Source organism: Tasmannia lanceolata, unplaced genomic scaffold (assembly GCF_043159265.1).
Source record: "Tasmannia lanceolata isolate RefF3 unplaced genomic scaffold, GAP_Taslan_0.1 ptg000008l, whole genome shotgun sequence".
NCBI classification, from domain to species: domain Eukaryota; kingdom Viridiplantae; phylum Streptophyta; class Magnoliopsida; order Canellales; family Winteraceae; genus Tasmannia; species Tasmannia lanceolata.
In genome coordinates this window covers 17,359,609-17,378,196 of record NW_027518685.1, presented here as the reverse complement: position 1 = coordinate 17,378,196, position 18,588 = coordinate 17,359,609, and the positions used below count along the sequence as shown (strand labels likewise).

At 37.7% G+C, this 18,588-nt stretch overlaps 1 protein-coding gene across 3 annotated transcripts in view; it reads left to right on the top strand.

Moving 5' to 3' along the window:
* Positions 1-18,588, top strand: part of ALDH5F1 (aldehyde dehydrogenase 5F1) — a 70,297-nt gene that overhangs the window by 23,385 nt on the left and 28,324 nt on the right. For 2 of the 3 annotated variants that reach the window (XM_077388276.1, XM_077388275.1), the window contains exons 7-11: positions 4,012-4,074; positions 4,166-4,276; positions 10,424-10,489; positions 10,646-10,723; positions 15,885-15,962. In XM_077388276.1, the coding sequence (XP_077244391.1) occupies positions 4,012-4,074; positions 4,166-4,276; positions 10,424-10,489; positions 10,646-10,723; positions 15,885-15,962 (396 nt within the window). The remainder of the gene's footprint in view (positions 1-4,011; positions 4,075-4,165; positions 4,277-10,423; positions 10,490-10,645; positions 10,724-15,884; positions 15,963-18,588) is intronic. The other variant, XM_077388277.1, reaches the window with a different exon arrangement.

Sequence of the window (18,588 nt, the reverse complement as noted above, 5' to 3'; positions counted from 1 at the left end):
CTATTCCCTACAGTTGCCACTATTAGGTTGCGTTTGGATTGCCGGAATCGGGAATCGGTATGGGTATCACATTCCAATCCAATTCCAATTCCCTCCATAAACGGAATAACAATTCCATTCTAGTGTTTGTGTAAGCACTGGAATTCTTCTAGAGAATCAATCATGATTCCAGTTCTAATGTTTGGTACTGTCCAGACCAATGTCGGAATGGAATCAAATTTTCAATAAAAATTTCATACAATCTCCATCAATAAGACTTGTTTTGCTGCTACCCTATCTATAAGAAAATTATACAAATACACGTTACACATTAAAATCACAAATTAGTGCTGCTGCTACCCTATTGATCTATATAAATCTTTTATGTGGTAGGCCACAACTTAGTGGATAAATAAATAAATAGCACAGTTCAATCACTTAAATTGAAATTGTGCAATGCAATCACATATAGCAACTATGGCAATGCATGCAATAATTTCTCATACATAATATATAAAAAAAAATTGAAAAACATAAAAAACAGGACTGAAAAACATAAAAAACAGGGGACAAGCTGTCCGGCACACTGTAACTAGATGCTATAATCCCACACTGTAACCAGATGCTATAATCCCACCCTAAACAGTCTTTTGTTTGGTGAATTGTGTCTATGCCATGGATGGATGAAAGACTCTCAAAACAGAGGTTTAGTGCTTAAGGAGTTGATCATGTAGTGGTGGGCATTGCTTTCTTCAGTTTCATCATTGCAGCATTTTGAAGAGTACTTCCACAAGATTTTGCCCTGTAGAAAATTATGTTCAAGTGTTTATTCAAAAACTTTTCTGGAGGGTTGCTTAGGAGAATCCAGACACTAACATATTTTGTGATTATGATAGCTAATCAAGTACTTTGGAGAATATGTGATTATGTTAGCTATAGAACTGTTTCTGCAATCTCTAGCTTATAACGGAACAAATTTCCATTCAATTAACATTAATAAGACCAGTATTAAGAATAGTAACCTGCAGAAAAGTTACAACTTCCATCACTGAAACTCCTTAAATACAATTTCTACGGGTAGACTTCTAATCAAAGACTCCTACCAACTTGCCCCCAACACCTTCTAGCCCAAAAGAAGCTTCTCACAATTTCTCCCACAAACAGAGTTAGGGCTGTTCATTCGGTTAAAACCGAACCGAATTAGCCGAAAGTAACCGAACCGAAATATTTCGGTTAGGGAAAAAAGATAACCGAAACCGAACCGAATTAATTTCTAACCGAACTTGAACCGAAACCGGGAAAAAATTCGGTTCTTCGGTTAGTTCGGTTATAACCGAAATTCCGTAACCCAAAAGAGATCAAACTATCAGTCTATCCCCACCCAAATCTCACCCATCTTTAAAACCCATCTCCCACACCACCCAGAAAAACCCAATTGAAACCAAAAACCAACAACAAAACCAAAACCCCAAATTCCATAACCCAAAAGAGATCAAACTATCCCCATGCAAATATCACGGATCAATATAAACCCATCTCCTGTACCTTCTCTTCCTCTCTCTTCTCTTGTTATTTTCCCTCTCCTTCCATGTGGGTAGCCTACCTGATGATCCCTCGACGTCATATCTCTCTCTATTCTATCTTTTTTTTATGGAACAAGGGAGAATAGAAGAGGGGTTTTGGATAATTTGGGTTTTTTGCTTCTCTATATTTGCCTTTGCTAGTTTGGGTTTGTTTTTTGGAAGAAGGGAGAAAAACAGTAGCAGAAAAAATGGGTGTTTTCTTATGCTTCTCTCCCTCATCTTTCTTTTTGCAGAGAGAGTCTTGCAGGCGACTCACGTGGGTTGTCATAACTTTCTCGGAGGATGTAAAAACCAGCCCATGGTTTTGAATAGACCAGCCCATGGTTTTGGAGAAATGGTATTAGTGCTCGAAAGCTGCCAAAAGGCAAAAAGCATTTTGAATTTCACTAAAAACAAATGGGCAAAGATAAAAAAGGACAAACAAAAGAGCAGATTGAATCTTAACAAAAGCTACTATATGGTTAATCGGGTATAACCGATTTTTTTTAACAAAAACCGAAGCCGAAACCGAAAACCGAAATTGGTACAACTTGTTAACCGAAACTGAACCGAAGCATAAAAAAACCGAACCAAAATAACCGACCAAATTCGGTTCGGTCGGTTATTTCGGTTTTAACCGTATAGTGAACAGCCCTAAACAGAGTTAGATAGAGTGACCCGAGAGAGAGAGAGAGAGAGAGAGAGAGAGAGAGAGAGAGAGAGAGAGAGAGAGAGAGAGAGAGAGAGAGAGATGAAAACCGATCTGGGCAGATCGGTCTCCACCCAGAGAGAGAAGGTTTCTCCCACAAAAAGAGATATAGAGAAAGTGACGAGAGAGGGATAGAGGAGGGAGGGAGGGAGAAGATGCATGTGTTCAAGCTTTGCAGTCCGGATGAGGGAGAAAACCTAATGTGGAAGAGATTTAACGCTCCTATTTTTTCTCCCCATTCCAGGAATGAGAATACCACCCCCTTGGGCGGGTATCAAATAACGCCAAATATTCCATCGTTATTTCCGATGGGAGGTCAGTATCGTTTCCCATTACAATACGCAAGCCAATCCAAACACTGGAATAGCGATTATTGGAATCGGATACCCTTACCGATTTCCGATTCCGGCAATCCAAACACACCCTTAAGGTACTCTAACAGAGAAAGAGGGTATCCTCCGAGATCCCAATAAGAGGCAAAAAAAGCCGTGTTAGACCACCGTTTTTAAGAACTGAAAATGAATGGAGGAGTTGAACCACCACACCAACTTCCTCCCTTTAAAACAAAAGCACATCTTTGGAGGATTCACATGAAAGGCAACCTGTCAATACTACATAGGCCTTTTCTAAGTCTAATGTAACTACCATTCCTTTCTTCCCTAACAATGTCAATCACTTAGGGCCTGTTCTCATTAGATTATGGCAACCGATTGTGGAGTCCCCAACCGATTATTGGAGTCAAATTTAGTGCAATTTTCGGTCCAATAATCGGTTGGGACTCCACAATCGGTTCTCATAATCTAAAACAAACAAGGCACTAGTTATTTGTATCAATTCCATCAAGAATCTGACAACTAGCTACAGAACCCTCTGTTAGTAGCCACCAAAGAAGCCATAACATGTTTGATTTGAAAGGCCAACAATTTTGATATGTCTTGTAAACCCAACTTTAACAATTTACATCTTACAAAAAATCTCTGTAATGCCCTAGCATGAGGTAAAATACTAAAATAACCTAATAACTAAGGATGGCTAGAATATTTGTACAACAAAAGAATGACTATATATAATCAATGGAAATAGCCTTTGAGAAACAAAGTGATGTTAAAATTTCCTCTAGTAAAACATATGGCTCTTTTCTGATGCTTGGGTTGGGTACATTGTGATTGTACCAAACCACAAATGTCATGGTCTAGTTTAGGTTTTGTATGACGAGTTGATATCTTTATGAGTTTACATAAAAGCAATTCAAAATTTCAAAGACGACCATTACCAAACTCCGTAGGTCCTAAAAGGTGGTCAAATCATTTTTGTTATTGATGGTGCACAGTTCCTACCAACCCTTTAATTTAAATACTAGGGACTATTTCACTGATATGTAAAGGTGTTTTTGAGCAAGGTTGCCAGAGCGAGAATCGAAAGCGGGAATCGAAGGCAGGAATCGAAGGCTCCCAGGGAAGAATCCTGCTTCCTTGGTTTTGAGATCTGTAGTGGCTGCTGCCATGCATGCCTTCGTTTCTGCAGATTATGTAGTCCCAGTAGTGTACTTCATTCTTGTACTGACGTGTTCCCATACTTTGTGTTTGGATTTTTAAATTCTTCCTTGTTCTTTTGTATAGCTAATCAACTGAGTCCATCAATGGAATTCATTATGTTTACTTCCTTTTTTCATTCTAGATCTTTCTCTTTCAAATTTCATTATGACTATGCATTTCATTATACAATATAATCATATATGATCTTTGTTCTGTGTCCCTGCAGCCTGTCGGCGTTGTTGGGGCAATTACTCCCTGGAATTTCCCTTTGGCCATGATTACTCGGAAGGTGAATTGTGACCTAATTAGGTTAAGGTCACGATGGATTGGTTCCAGTTTTACTTGCAAGGCGTTTGAAAACATATCTTTTTTTCTCATAGGTTGGCCCTGCTCTGGCATGTGGTTGTACAGTGGTTATTAAACCTTCAGAACTTACACCGTTGACAGCTTTAGCAGCAGCTGAACTTTCCCTTCAAGCTGGGATACCACCAGTAATGCCTATTTTCTTTTACTTATTATTTTTGGGAGTTCATTATTCAATATGATCTACTTTTTGCCTATAATTGCTTTGAATGAACTTTCAGCTTAAGGATTATCCTTTGCCCTTTTTCATTTGACTTATTACCTTGTTGGTTTTGAATGTTCAACTCATATCTGGAGTTTGTGCAGTCAGATTCCTCTTACTGGCCTGATGCTTAAGTTATTTTATAATGTTTCATGGGCACTTATTCCATTTTATAATATCTGGAATTATCTAATCGCCATGTTTACGTGCAGAAAATAAGCTTTTTGTGTTCTAGATTCAGATCAAGTCTTGGTTGGTAATAATTCATTTTCTTAAGGGCTTTACTTATATTGAGGCTTCACGTTAATTTTAAAACATAAATAAATAACAGAGACTCTTGATGACTTGATCTCTTGTGAGGGTGGAACTAACCTGAACCTCTTGCTGAGGTTCCCTCCAAAACTCAAACACCAGATGTTTTGTTCTAGTTTGCAAAGTCCTTCCTTAAAGTGGGATTACGATAAGTATTTACAAAAAACATCCACACCCTAATCTAATTTGAAAACAATTGACACTATTTATTATAACTAATTAACTGACTAAAATTATGAAGACAATCTCATTATCAATGGAGTCATTAACTAATTAACTGACTAAAATTATGTTATATAACTAATTAACTGACTAAGTTATATAACCATAGGTTTCGCGTTTTCGCTATTCACTCCATTGATAATGAGATTGTTGAGCTTGGGAGATAGATATATGGTTATTTGGCCTCTGATGACCTTGAAATCTTGAGGGATTTGTATAATGCTCTCTTGGAAGACTTAGGATGAAAAGGGAAGTCCTGATTTCTTCGTCTTATAAATCATTATTTAAGTCTAAACAAAATTCTCATGAGGAGCATTCAAAAAATTTCTTAGTTTTATAAACCATTATTTAAGTCTAAGCAAAATTCTGAGGGTCAAAACTGCCATTATTGTGTTAGATAATGCACATGCCTTATTGTGGCAAAATATGTATATTATCTTTTTCTCTGTAACTTCCTATTAAAATGAAGACATCTATCCTTCAAATTCGTAGAAATAAGAAGATGAAATTGTATAGGCAACTAACTTTACTTGTGGAGGTGATGCAGCTAAACTAATAGGAATTCACCAAGAGTACGTACGAGGACCCTTCTAGTCAAGGATTGAGACTCTAGCTCAATAGTCAAGGCTTTGTTCTTCAACCTGGAGGTTAGAGGTTCAATCCCAGCTTACCTATAAAAAAAAGGAATCCACCAAGAATAGAGAACTTATTAGAGAATTAAACAAACATACAAACACCAATTAATCTTCATAAACAAGGTATGGATAGATAAAATGACAATAAATTTGATCAACACAACATCATAGTAGGGTAAAACCCAAACACCAATAGAGAAAAATCGTAACTATTCATTAATCTACTAAAAAGTACATTAAAACTTCGCGCGCGCGCGCGCGCACACACACACACACGTGTATATATATATATATATATCCAAACACTTTAAAAGCATACTTTAATCCTTACCGTTGGTATAGTATCAATTTCAGCCCTTAGATCGATATAAATATAGCCTAATTTCTATTTTTAGAGCAGTCCAAAATAAAAATAGAAAGGCTTTCTTACCTGTTTATCTGTTATTATCATAAACAGACTATTTACATTTTCATTACAACACCACCCCCCCCAACCCACACACACACACAAAAAAAAAAAGAAGACTTCGTTAAAATTTTCCCCCAAAAAAGTAAAAGTCACCATAAACTATAATGACCCAGCCTCTCAGTTTTGTTAAGAACATTGCTCTATAAGGCACCCTATTGACGTTAGCATGATGTAGTTGCCTTTGGATTGTGGTTGATCATCTTCTTCTCGAAAATCATCTTTGCCAAATTATGTGTTTGTTCATGAATCTAGCTTGTATCAGTTCCCACTGGGTTGGGTTCTAGAGAACTCGCTCTCGATTTTCCATCTTCATGTGCCAACAATTTATTGGTCCAACTTTTCCATGTCATCTTTTGAAAAAGACAAACATTTGATGGTAGGCTGGGTCTTCCATTAATTGCCCCTCAATTCATAAGAACCAACCATCTTTGAAAAAGTTTAAGGTTTCCAATTCTCAAGGTTGCATTGACCAAGAATAACTAGAGAGTAATCGATCTTGATTTTTCCTTCAAGCTCTACTTTGCGGTCTTATAATATAAAATCAATTCTCCCATTTGTTTCTTTTCAACCATATGAAATATATCTCCATCATTCTTGAAAAATGAAACCGGTTTTTCAAATTTAATTTGCAATTTTTTTGAGACCTGCTCAAGCTCCTCTGATCTTGAAGAATCAGAAATTCAGAATTCATGGAAGGGTTGAAAATTTCCTTCCTTGAATAACTTTTCCTCAAAAATCATACTTGATTTAAGTGCCATTTCTATTTCAAGAGGACCTTTTTGTAAAATACCACCTAAAATCAAGTTTAGCATCGTTCTTTCATTCGCATCATTCCATCTGTTATAATTTTGCAACCACCTTTGATTTCATGGTGCTCAGCTTCATGTTTCCATTGTTTTCTAGTACTAAGTTTTCATTTTTTTATTTTTTGAGATAGGACATTGCAGGGTTGTGAATCGATGTTGTTTGAAAACCATCCTTGAAATCCAGTGTATTCTGCAATTCCCGATTTTACTTTTTTCATGACCGTTTTCAAATCAAGTAGTCTAGAATCCTCATCTTCACGGGATCTAGGTTTAAAATCTTTCCTCATTAGAAAACGTGTGATTTTTTTCTTCTACCCTCACAAAAGAATGTGTTTTGTTTTGCCTATAAGTTACATCTCAATCGTATTTCCATGATCTCTCAAGCAACTGACATGCATCCATTGAGGACCATATCATGCCACACATCCTTTTTGTACTTGGGTCCAATAGATAACGGAATTAATCAATTGATAGAAACAAAGTAACTTACCTCTCTTTGTGAGCCATTATCTTCTATGGTTGGATGTGCTTTTCTACTTTCAATTGTAATTTATACACAGTCTCTCATGAAACAATCGTTTCATTGGATCTTTCATCAATAAGGAGGTTACATAGTTTTCCTCTCGGGGTACATCTTATTCAAAAGATATGAGGTTGTTGCCATGCCTCTTAATTAATGATATTTTAAGGCCATTAGAATGTATTTTTATTCAACAAATGCTCCACTTTTGTCCAAATTATCTACTACCAATTGGTCAATAGGTCGTATTTTGATCATTGGTAAGAGAATCATCTAGTGTATGCTCCTCGTGCAAAGAAACTTCTATACGCTATTTATCATGGAATTCAGGTATTCCCACCTCAATTCCAGAGTCTTCATTCCATTCTTGCACTCGAAAAAATCAATTCTCACCATAATTTCATTTTCTATCTCGATCATCACAATCTTGATCTTGAACTTCATATGTCAGAACCCCACATTGATGAAACGAACGAAGCCTTAAGAGAATGGGGCAGATTACAACGAGACCTTAGCTCCTGTATTAAAGATGTCCTTAAAATCAATATCTTGTTGTATTGCTATTGTCTGTCAAGGAAAGATATTCCAGCTTGATGTGAAGAATGCCTTTCTTAACGAAGTTTTCCGTAAGGAGGTTTATGACGCCACATCTTGGTTTTCCTAATTTGCCACATCCTTTGCATCTTGTCCATACTTATATGATCTCAAACAGGCTCCTAGGTCTTGGTTTGAGAAATTTAGCATCCTGGTTAAGACAATTTTCTTTACGTGTACCAAGCTTGATTTCAACAATTTTTTTCTCCTTATCCTCTTGTGACTGAGTTGCCCTGTCTCTGTATTTGGATGAGATGATCATACATGATGATTCTCATGGGATTGAGATGGTGAAGAAACTACTTCAACAATATTTTGACATGAAGAACCTTTGCCTTCTCTGTTTTTCTTTGTTTGGGGATTGCCGATTCTCCATATGGATATGTTTTGTCCTAGCTAAAATTTGCTTTGGACCTTATCGTGTGTGACTACCTGACAACAAGACGACTGATAAATGACTAGAACTTAATGTTAAATTTCTTCCTATTGACTGGGAGCCTCTCTCATTCCACCACGTGTTGATAATCGGTTGTTAGTCTTGTTTAGTTCATTATTACTCGTTCGGACATTACTTATGTGAAAATTCTTAGTCAATATGTTCCTTGTACAATTCACCATGCATCTACATTTCAGATTGTTAAATGTGTAAGCGTCAGTTTTAAATTTCCATCTAAATCGACAAATGACCGAAATGTTCCCATTTTCGTCCTTACCGGAACGCATAGTGGAACCAGACTCGTAAGAGTATTGGTGGTGAACTATACTGGTATGTGTTACATTATTATATTTAAATGAATTCCAAGTGAAATGTGGCATATATATTATATATAGATATTTATATGAATTACATATGAAACGTGTTATGTGCTGAATTACCGGACATGCTTGACAATGCGTGTCACTGGTTTTTCTTATGTTGCCAAACCTTTATGGGTGGTGTTTTAGCTGATGTGATGATCTTTTAGCTATGTCACAAATGCCTTTTTGGGAATTTCTCTGCAAGGGAAAATCTCAGGATATATTATTTGTTTTTATTTTTTTTCGGGTTTATATCAGTAAAAATAAATTTATTTAAAAAATATAAAAATGTTAAATTTAAGGAAAAATAAAAATAAAAAATATCTTAAAAATATCGCGATATTATCGGGATATTTATGATAAAAAAGAAAATATCATTATTTTTGTAAAATCTCGGGATTAGTTCAGGATTTTGTCGTTTTATAAAAACGTCACGATAAAAATGCGATATTTTGAAAATATTGGAGATATTTGGGTAGAAACAGTGAGGAAAGACTTGAGGGGTAGGAACATAACAGAGAACATGACCTTGGATAGGATAGAATGGAAGAAAATGATCCACGCAGACAAACCCAACTAGTGTCAGGATTAGGCTTAGTCAGTTTGAGCTGAGTAGATCCTTTCACGGTCTTCATGAAAATTTTCTAAAGGATTCATTAGCTGACCCCAACTAGTATGGGACAAAGGCTTAGTTGAGTTGAGTTGAGTTGGAGATATTTGTGACAGTCTTTTAGTATGTATTTGTGCTTATTTTAACACTTCCTGAAGTTTCGTCATAAATGTCGATCAGTTGCATATATTTCCATATAGTTTCATAATTTTATAAGGTATCCTCTGAAATTTCCGACTGAAACCGAAATGTTGCCTTTTTAATGTCAGACTGAAATTTAAAATGTACTGTGGGTACTCTTTCACATGCATTACGCCTTTCCTCCTCCATGCTTTAGTTGCCTGCCTATTCCGTTAGAGATTGATCCAATGATCTGATTGACATGACACATGAGGTCTACTACTAGCTACTGTGTTTTTTCCTTGGAGACTCATCTCCTGGAAAAGCTAGACGCAAGATGTTGTGGCTCACTCCATTATTGAAGTGGGGTATAGGGCTATAACACAAACTGCCTATATGATTATCTAGCCTTGTTGGTTTCTCTCTGATATTGGGATCATCTATCTACTCTACTTTTCTCCACGGTAATGCAAATGTATTCAAATTACGGGTAACCTTGTATTCCATTAGCGGACCAAAAATATTGACATTGATTTTCATTTTGTTTGCCATATTGTCAAGGCAGCACTAATTTCTTATTTTTTGGTCATCTAATCTACAAATAGTTGGCTTCTGTACAAAATAGTTGCAATATTCTGCTCTTTGCAATTGATCTCTCGTGTTCACATTTCATTGTTAGTTATTGCTTGTTTAACTTTGAAAAACACGGCTTTTTTTTTCCGTAGTATTCAGATAATATTTTACTTATATTGCAATAATTCTTTGTATGTATATGCCATTTCAAAAAAAATAATTCTTTGTATGTTGAATATATTCTTAATGTTTCATTAACTTGGTCGAACACGTGCGTTGACTTCTAACCACCAGCCGGTTAATATTGTTAACACATCCAGTGCATCTATGGATACTCTGCACCTTTTCAGGCCCACTTTATTAATTTATTATCTATTACATATTCATTGATTTTTCTCGTTTCAAGTAATGCAGGGCGTTGTGAATGTGGTAATGGGTAATGCTTCTGATATTGGGGATACTCTACTTGCAAGTCCACAGGTTTTCTATCTTTTACTTACTAAAACACATTCCATATAACCTTTCAAAAAAAAGCATTCCATATGACTTCATGGTGTGGTCTGCTTGTGGAGTAAAGTGTAGATACATGCATGTTATAATATTGGGAAGCAATATACTTTTTGCTTTCTTCCTTAGGTTAGGAAGATTACGTTCACGGGCTCAACTGCTGTTGGAAAGAAGTTGATGGCGGGTGCTTCTGGGACTGTTAAAAAGGTACACTGGTGCATAGAAATTTCTATTTTATTTAACATGTGCTATTTTCAATTGTTAGAGAGCTAGATCTGCATGGTTTGAGCATGATCCACATATGTACATCATACCAGAAAGGTAACTGTTAGAATAAGCCTATAAGTCTATGGGCAGTTTGGTCATTATACGTCTCTTTTCATTATTATTAATAAATGAGTGAGGGGGTGATGCCCAACTCACTTTTCTCTTCCTCTCTAGTTTCTCTTGCAACATGGTATCAGAGCCCTAGGGTTTCTGATCCCCAGGGAAAATCCATAGCCTCCATCTTCTCCATCTCCCTGACAACCCTAACCCCTGTTTTCTCCCCGCCATTTCCCCCGAAAAACCCAAACCCTATCCTTCCCTCCCTCTCAGCCCCCTCCCCCCTCAGCGCCTCTAGTTCTTCTGACACAGTAGCCTCTACTCCTGCTGATGACTCATTCTCCTTCACGAGGGCAGACTATGAAGAGCTCCAGCGTCTTCGACAGCGTGCCTCCCATGCCACTGCAGGCTTTGCCCAGCCAGGTAGTTCACACACTACGTTACTATCTAGCTCTGAGTCTTGGATTATTGACTCAGGAGCCTGAAACCATATGATTGGTAACTCATCACAACTCTCTTCTTTTCGCTCCTTTCCATCTGATTTTCAGTCTATTACTTTAGCTGATGGTTCCACTACCCCTATTACCGGTATTGGTACCACCTGTCCTTCATCTAATCTCCCTCTATCTGCAGTTTTGTGTGTACCTAAGTCCCCTTTTAGTTTATTATCTGTTAGCCAAATTACGAAACATCTGTTGTGCTCTATGTCATTCTATCCGTCTTACTGTCTTTTTCAGGATCTTTCGACTAGGAGGACGATTGGATCGGGTCGTGAGGTGGATGGCCTGTACCGTCTTGACTGCAACCCTTCTTCGTTAGCCTTACATAGTTCCGTGGATGCCTTTCAGTGGCACTGTCGACTAGGTCACCCCTCCCTTCAGCGTCTCCGACAGACATATTTAGTTCGTAGTTCTATTTTTCATTTTCATTGTCAGTCTTGTGAACTCGGGAAGCATCATAGAGTGTCTTTCCCTTCCCGAGTCGTTACTAGGGTTGATAGTTTATTTCAGTTAGTTCATTGCAATGTATGGGGACCTTCTCGGGTCGCGTTAAATAATGGATTCCAGTACTTTGTGGTTTTTATTGATGATTACTCACGAATGACTTGGTTGTATCTTCTGAAAGACCGCTCTCAGGTCTTCTCTGCTTTTAAAAATCCATGATGAAATAAAAAATCAATTTAGTACAAATCTTAAATGCTTGCGTACTGATAATGCTAGTGAGTTTTTCTCTACTACTGATGGCTTTCAGGACTATCTCTCTTCTCATGGCATCCTTCATCAATCATCCTGTGCATATACTTCGCAGCAAAATGGCGTCGCTGAAAGGAAACTGCGATATCTACTTGAGGTGGCTCGCACACTCCTCTTTCAGATGCAGGTTCCTAAATCCTTTTGGTCTGACGCCATTCTCACTGCTTTTTTCTTGTCCATCTGTCTTCTGTCTTCGGTGCTTCATGGTGATTCTCCATTTCACAGAGGTTATCTACATCAGGACCCATTCCCACTTACGCCACGTGTCTTTGGCAGCATATGCTTTGTTCATCATTTGGGTCATGGCCGTGATAAGCTGGATCCTCGTTCAGAACGGTGTGTTTTTCTGGGTTACTCTCGCACCCAGAAAGGATACCGTTGCTACAGTCCACGTCTGCGCCGATGGTATGTATCAGCTGAAGTCACATTTTTTCGAATCAAAACCATTCTTTTGCTCTTCCTCTAGTCCTTCCCATGTCAAATCAGAATCTGAGGTGACTATTTCTCTTCCTGAGCTTTCTCCTATTCCTACTACTCCTATTCCTACTACTCCTATTGCACTTCCTCCTGCTTGCCCTCCTGGACAGGTCGACTCGTGTGCTCCCAGGGTGGATCGTCCACCTACTACAATCCAATATAAACGTCGTCCACAACAGGCACATCCCTCCCACACCGAGAAATCATCCTCACAGGCAGAGATCTCCTTACCCCCTCATCAGGTATCTGACTCTCCTATTGCTTCCCGTACTCGTTCTCATTCTACTACTGCTCACCCGCTTTCTAATTTCGTTTCTTATGATCGTCTAACTCTCCCTTTCAAAAGCTTTGTCTTGTCTATGTCTTCTGCTGTGTTACCACAATCTTTGGATGAGGCTCTCCTACACCCAGGCCGGCGAGCTGCAATGGACCTTGAAATGGGCGCTCTTCAGTCCAATAGCACATGGGATCTTGTCTCTCTACCTGCCGGCTCTTGACCAGTTGGCTGCCGGTGGGTATTCTCCATTAAGTATCTTCCTGATGGCACGATCGACTAAAGGCACGTCTGGTGGCAAAGGGTTACACTCAGACATTCGGTGTTGACTACCATGAGACGTTTTCTCCAGTTGCGAAGATACCTTCTGTCCGTGTTCTACTCCCCTCGCAGTTAATAATGGTTGGCCTCTTCACCAGCTAGATGTGAAGAATGCCTTTCTGCATGGCGACCTCCTTGAAGAAGTGTATATGAAGCAACCGCCAGGTTATGTTGCTCAGGGGGAGTTGTCATCATCTGTCTGTCGCCTCAGAAAAGCGATTTATGGGTTAAAGCAGTCACCACGTGCTTGGTTTGGCAGATTTAGTGAGGTAGTTATGAGGTTTGGTCTCAAACAGTGTGCTGTAGACCACTCAGTATTCAGCTATCAGTCCTCAGCAGGATGCATTATATTGATCGTATACGTCGATGACATCATTATTACAGGCAGTGACTGAGGGAGAATTCAAAATTGAAAGACTTCTTACAAAAAGAATTTGCAACAAAGGACTTGGGACGTCTCAGATACTTTCTTGGGATAGAAGTTGCACTCCGGTCGTGGTTTATCTCTATCTCAGAGGAAGTATGTTCTTGATTTGCTAGAAGAGACGGGAAATCTTAGTGTGAAACCAGTAGCTGCACCCATGGATCCAAATGTGAAACTGGTTCTAGAAGAGGGTGATTTGTTGAAAGATCCTGGTAGGTATAGAAGACTTATGGGCAAGCTCATATACCTTACTGTTACTTGTCCTGATATATCCTATGCCGTTGGGGTAGTTAGCCAGTACATGACCTCTCCTCGCACATCTCATTGGAACGCAGTGGTTCAAATTCTCAAGTATCTGAAGGGTGCTCCAGGGAAATGATTACTATTCAAACGGCATGGTCATACACGGATTGAAGGGTTCTCAGATGCTGATTGGGCTGGATCTCCTGCTGATAGGAGATCGACTACCGGGTATTGTACCTTTGTTGGAAGTAACCTGGTTTCATGGAAAAGTAAGAAACAGGATGTCATTGCGAAATCAAGTGCAGAGGCAAAATATGGAGCCATGGCACATACTACGACTGAGATTATTTGGTTGAGGTCACTCTTAACTAAGATTGGTATTGGGTTTCCCTCTCCTTCACAGTTATATTATGATAACAGGGCAGCCATCTATATTGCGACAAATCCTGTCTTCCATGAGAGAACTAAACATATCGAAGTTGATTGTCATTTCATTCGTCAGAGGATTCAGAAAGGGGAGATACGCGCTATATTCACTTGTTCTGTGGAACAGTTGGCAGATATTTTCACAAAACCATTGAATAAATCCAAGCTGAGCAATAAATGTAACAAGCTAGGAATGTATGATTTATACATTCCAGCTTGAGGGGGAGTGTTAGAATAAGCCTATAAGTCTATGGGCAGTTTGGTCATTGTACGTCTCTTTTCATTATTAGTAATAAATGAGTGAGGGGGAGATGCCCAACTCACTTGTCTCTCTTTCTAATTTCTCTTGCAACAGTAACAAAGACCCTATTACAAAAGTGAGGTATCATCTCTCTACATCTAGCTGTCGAGTCACAATTTCAGTGGCTTCTCCTATGTTAAACTGCTATATGTTTTTCTTCGCTTAATCTCTTCCTCTTCTTTTCACTGTCATCATCCCCTCTCTTTTATCTGGACCCCTCGTCTACTTTATCTTATTCTATGTTTTAGTCCTTGTTTCTCTACCCACAGACAGTTTACCTTCTCTTTTCTATGCCCTGGAACTCAGGTTTATAATTCGTGCCCTTCATTACTCTTCTATCATTATGAGGATAGAATGTGCTTCTTCTAGCAACAATCTTTTTAACTTCTCTTTTTGTGTTACGAACGACGCATTTCTATTGTTTCCCTTTTTTTTATTGTACATCAAGAAAATTGTAATCACAATAAGAAATCTTATTTCTTTTTAATCTGACTAATTGTGCCATCTTCTAGTTTATTTACTTATTACCATCTTCCATGTGAATTGGCATTTGTGCCTTCTTCCATGATTTTCTTAGTTTGTCCTAGGAATATGTTGTGTAGCAGGATTAGGAAAATTCAGTTTTCACTAGTCCAATTTTCTTACAATGCAATTTTTTTGGTTTGTTTTTCTCTTGTATAAAAGGGACCATCTTCCGTTCTTGTTACCCTAGCTATTCACAACTGTTAAGTAGATTGTAACAATGCAATTTTTTTGGTTTGTTTTTCTCTTGTATAAAAGGGACCATCTTCCGTTCTTGTTACCCTAGCTATTCACAACTGTTAAGTAGATTGTATCCTATTATTTCTTAAAATTTCTTTGAACTCTAAGTTCTCTCATTGATGTCAAGGAACTTCCATATTCATTTTTTTTTCTTTCCAATTTTTTATTTTTTCTCTATTTGCAAACTATTTCCCTAAAGATATTTCGAAGCTTTAATTTTACTTGGTCTTCTGGTTGGATCTAACTCAGATTCTCATATCTTCTCTCTCTTGCATTTATACAACTTGGTCAACTTTGATTTCAAGGATTTTATTTTCCCATGTTCGGAAATTGGATTTACCTCTACTAGGTAATGAATTTGGTTTGCTTGTCACTGTATAATTTGCAACTTAAAACGGTTCTGGGGACTCCATCAAACTGTGCTCACTATACTGCTTGCAGATTTTTACCGAATTTTCTAAATTTCCATTCCCTTCTTGGAAAGCCCAGGTGCTCTTCCTCCTTGAGTTGTTTAGGACTTGGAAGGTAATTATCCAGGCTACCTTAAATTATGTATTTTCCAGGTTTCTTTGGAACTTGGTGGGAATGCACCCTGCATCGTGTTTGATGATGCAGACCTGGACGTAGCAGTGAAAGGAGCTGTAAGTTAATTTCACTCTTCTTTTATTGGCCATTTCTATATTGCTGACACTTATTATGTCTCTAAATAGTTTTTTCTATATAGATACATTTTATGCCTGTAATTTACTGTTTGTTGTTATTTATGGGCTCATATATCTGTTAGAGTGTGTATAAATGTTTATTAGATTGGTTATGTGCTTTAACCATGATTCAAATATTCTTGAAACAAACATAAATTAGAACTGAACTTTTCTAATTTACTTTTTCATTAATTTGCCCTCAAATTTATAGCCGATCCACTTCAAGATGGTGGCATGGATGCATGAGTAACACTATTTGAGTGATAATACCTGTTGTTGTTTAAAACTTTATGGGTCATCCAAAGTTTTCTTTTGCACTACAACTTGTATATATAAATGTCATCTTTCTATTGTAATTTGCCCAAGCAACTTGCATACCATTTCCAAAACATATGTTGGTAATGAAAGCATTATTGGAATATAGGATTTCTCGGTATCACATCTGTATACAGTTACTATTTCTAGGTTCTTGCATTAGTTTCTATTCATATGCACATCATGTGAAAAAACTATCAGTGGGATTGGACTCTGATCTCGCTGGTTGTTAATTCCAGATCTGGATCGGTTCTATACAGATCTGTAATCCTCTCAGATATCTAGTCTTGAGGTTTTGATCTATGCCTGTTAAATCGGTTCTCTACTGCAGGTTTGATCATTGAGAATTTGAGATTCTCCTTTGTTTCTTACGATCTTTATCTCATTGTTCCTTCCGATTTTGTGGGAACTTTACTCTGATTGAATATTTTCATTGGTTTTATTGTCTTTGCTCTGGTCTTTTGTTTGGTTCCCTTTGTTTAATCCTGTTGTTTCGTTGATCTGCTCCTGGTCCTATCACTCCTTTTGGCTTGTAGTAATGGTCAACCAGTGAGGTGAAATTTTGATAGTTCTTTTTGCCCATCTTCTGATTGCTCCTCTTGGGTAGAAATGGCTCTAGGCGTCATGGAGGTTATCCTAGACCATTAAAGCGCTTAGAGTTATCCGAGTGGGTTGGGTACATAAAAAAGGAGCAATAGGACCAATTTATAGTATAAGAATGCCCTCCATCTCCTAAATAAACTGTAAAAGCGTCATGGAACCCTAGAGACTTTCGTAGGTCAATTTATAGTATTTAATAAATTGCCTTCAATTCACACTCTAGAGCAGCCATAGGACCAATTTATAGTATAAGAATGCCCTTCATCTCCTAAATAAACCGTAATAGCCTCATGGAACCCTAGAGACTTTCTTAGGTCAATTTATAGTATTTAATAAATTGCCTTCAATTCACACTGTAGAGTTTATGGACAGTCTCTATCCTTTTACTCTTTATTAGCAGGCCTTTGACATGTAAGTTTCATAGGCTGTAGTGCTGTACACCTCAGGGCCTCTAAACATAAGTCTTTTAAGACAATGGAAGTGTGTTTGCTGTGATAGAGCCTCGATGTATGATTGTTACATATCGCTTATGCGGCCATGGCAATGTTCAGATGTTAGGGGGAGAAGAATATCACTACTTCCAAAAAAACATGGACAAAAGACTGTATTGTTGTCTATGAGGGCTAATATGACCCAAAATCTCGAAAAGGGATGGTTCATATCTTCTTAGTATGCACAAGTTTTTTGAGGACGACAAAGGAGACGGGGTCAATGTATGCTATGGTGGATATAGAAGAAACCCTTTCAACCATTACGAAAACTCTTGTTAGACAACAGGTTTTGTGCCGTAAGAGTTACTATACAGCTTGTCGCTGAATGAAAAATAATTAGCATCACATCAACTCGATTCCTGCATCAGGGCTTCCTAATCTTCCACACTATCATATGATTCCATGACTTTTAAAGAATCTCCATTCTCATAAGTAACGGAAATCATGGCATTTAATCATCTAAGACTGAGTTGGGAAGTAAATACAAATCAGCACTAGTTGGGAAGTTGGAATCAAGTTGCAGATGCATGAAGCTGTCGGTATTCTGTATTGATCACACTCTCCGTTAATGTTTGAAGTTTTTTTTTTTTTTTTAAGCCCTAAAATAATCATAAAAAGAAGGCCCAAAATTCAACAAGTTGCTAGAGCGATGCGATGAAACATATCTGAATGGAAACTGGTTTATATATTCCAGAGAGCTCTCTTGCCTAGAAGATCATCATTATTGGGCTGTTTTTATTTCTATGATTTATACTTTTTTCTAACTTGGTTTTTAGCGTGCAATTGTATGTGCCTTAGGAAAGCCCATCTGATTAGACCATATGGCCAGTTTTGAAGGGGCTTCTTTCTTCTTTTAATTCTAGTGGCTTTGGTCGTTTCCATTGGTACTTTCAGATAGTTTTGGTTGTAAGGAAAGGGTTTTGATCTATGATTCAATCAAGCCTTGGTCTTTGAGAAGTTTGGGTCGGTGTTTAAGCTTCTACTAGTCTTTTGTGGGATATTTGAAAAAATTGAGAATTTCTTTTGAATTATCATTCTATTTCCTCTGGTTTTCTCCATTGAAGCATTAACTTTGGACTCACCAATATTATTATATGTTCAAATATCTTGTGAACGTGTTAATATTTATCTGGGCATTGAAATATATACAAAATAGAAGG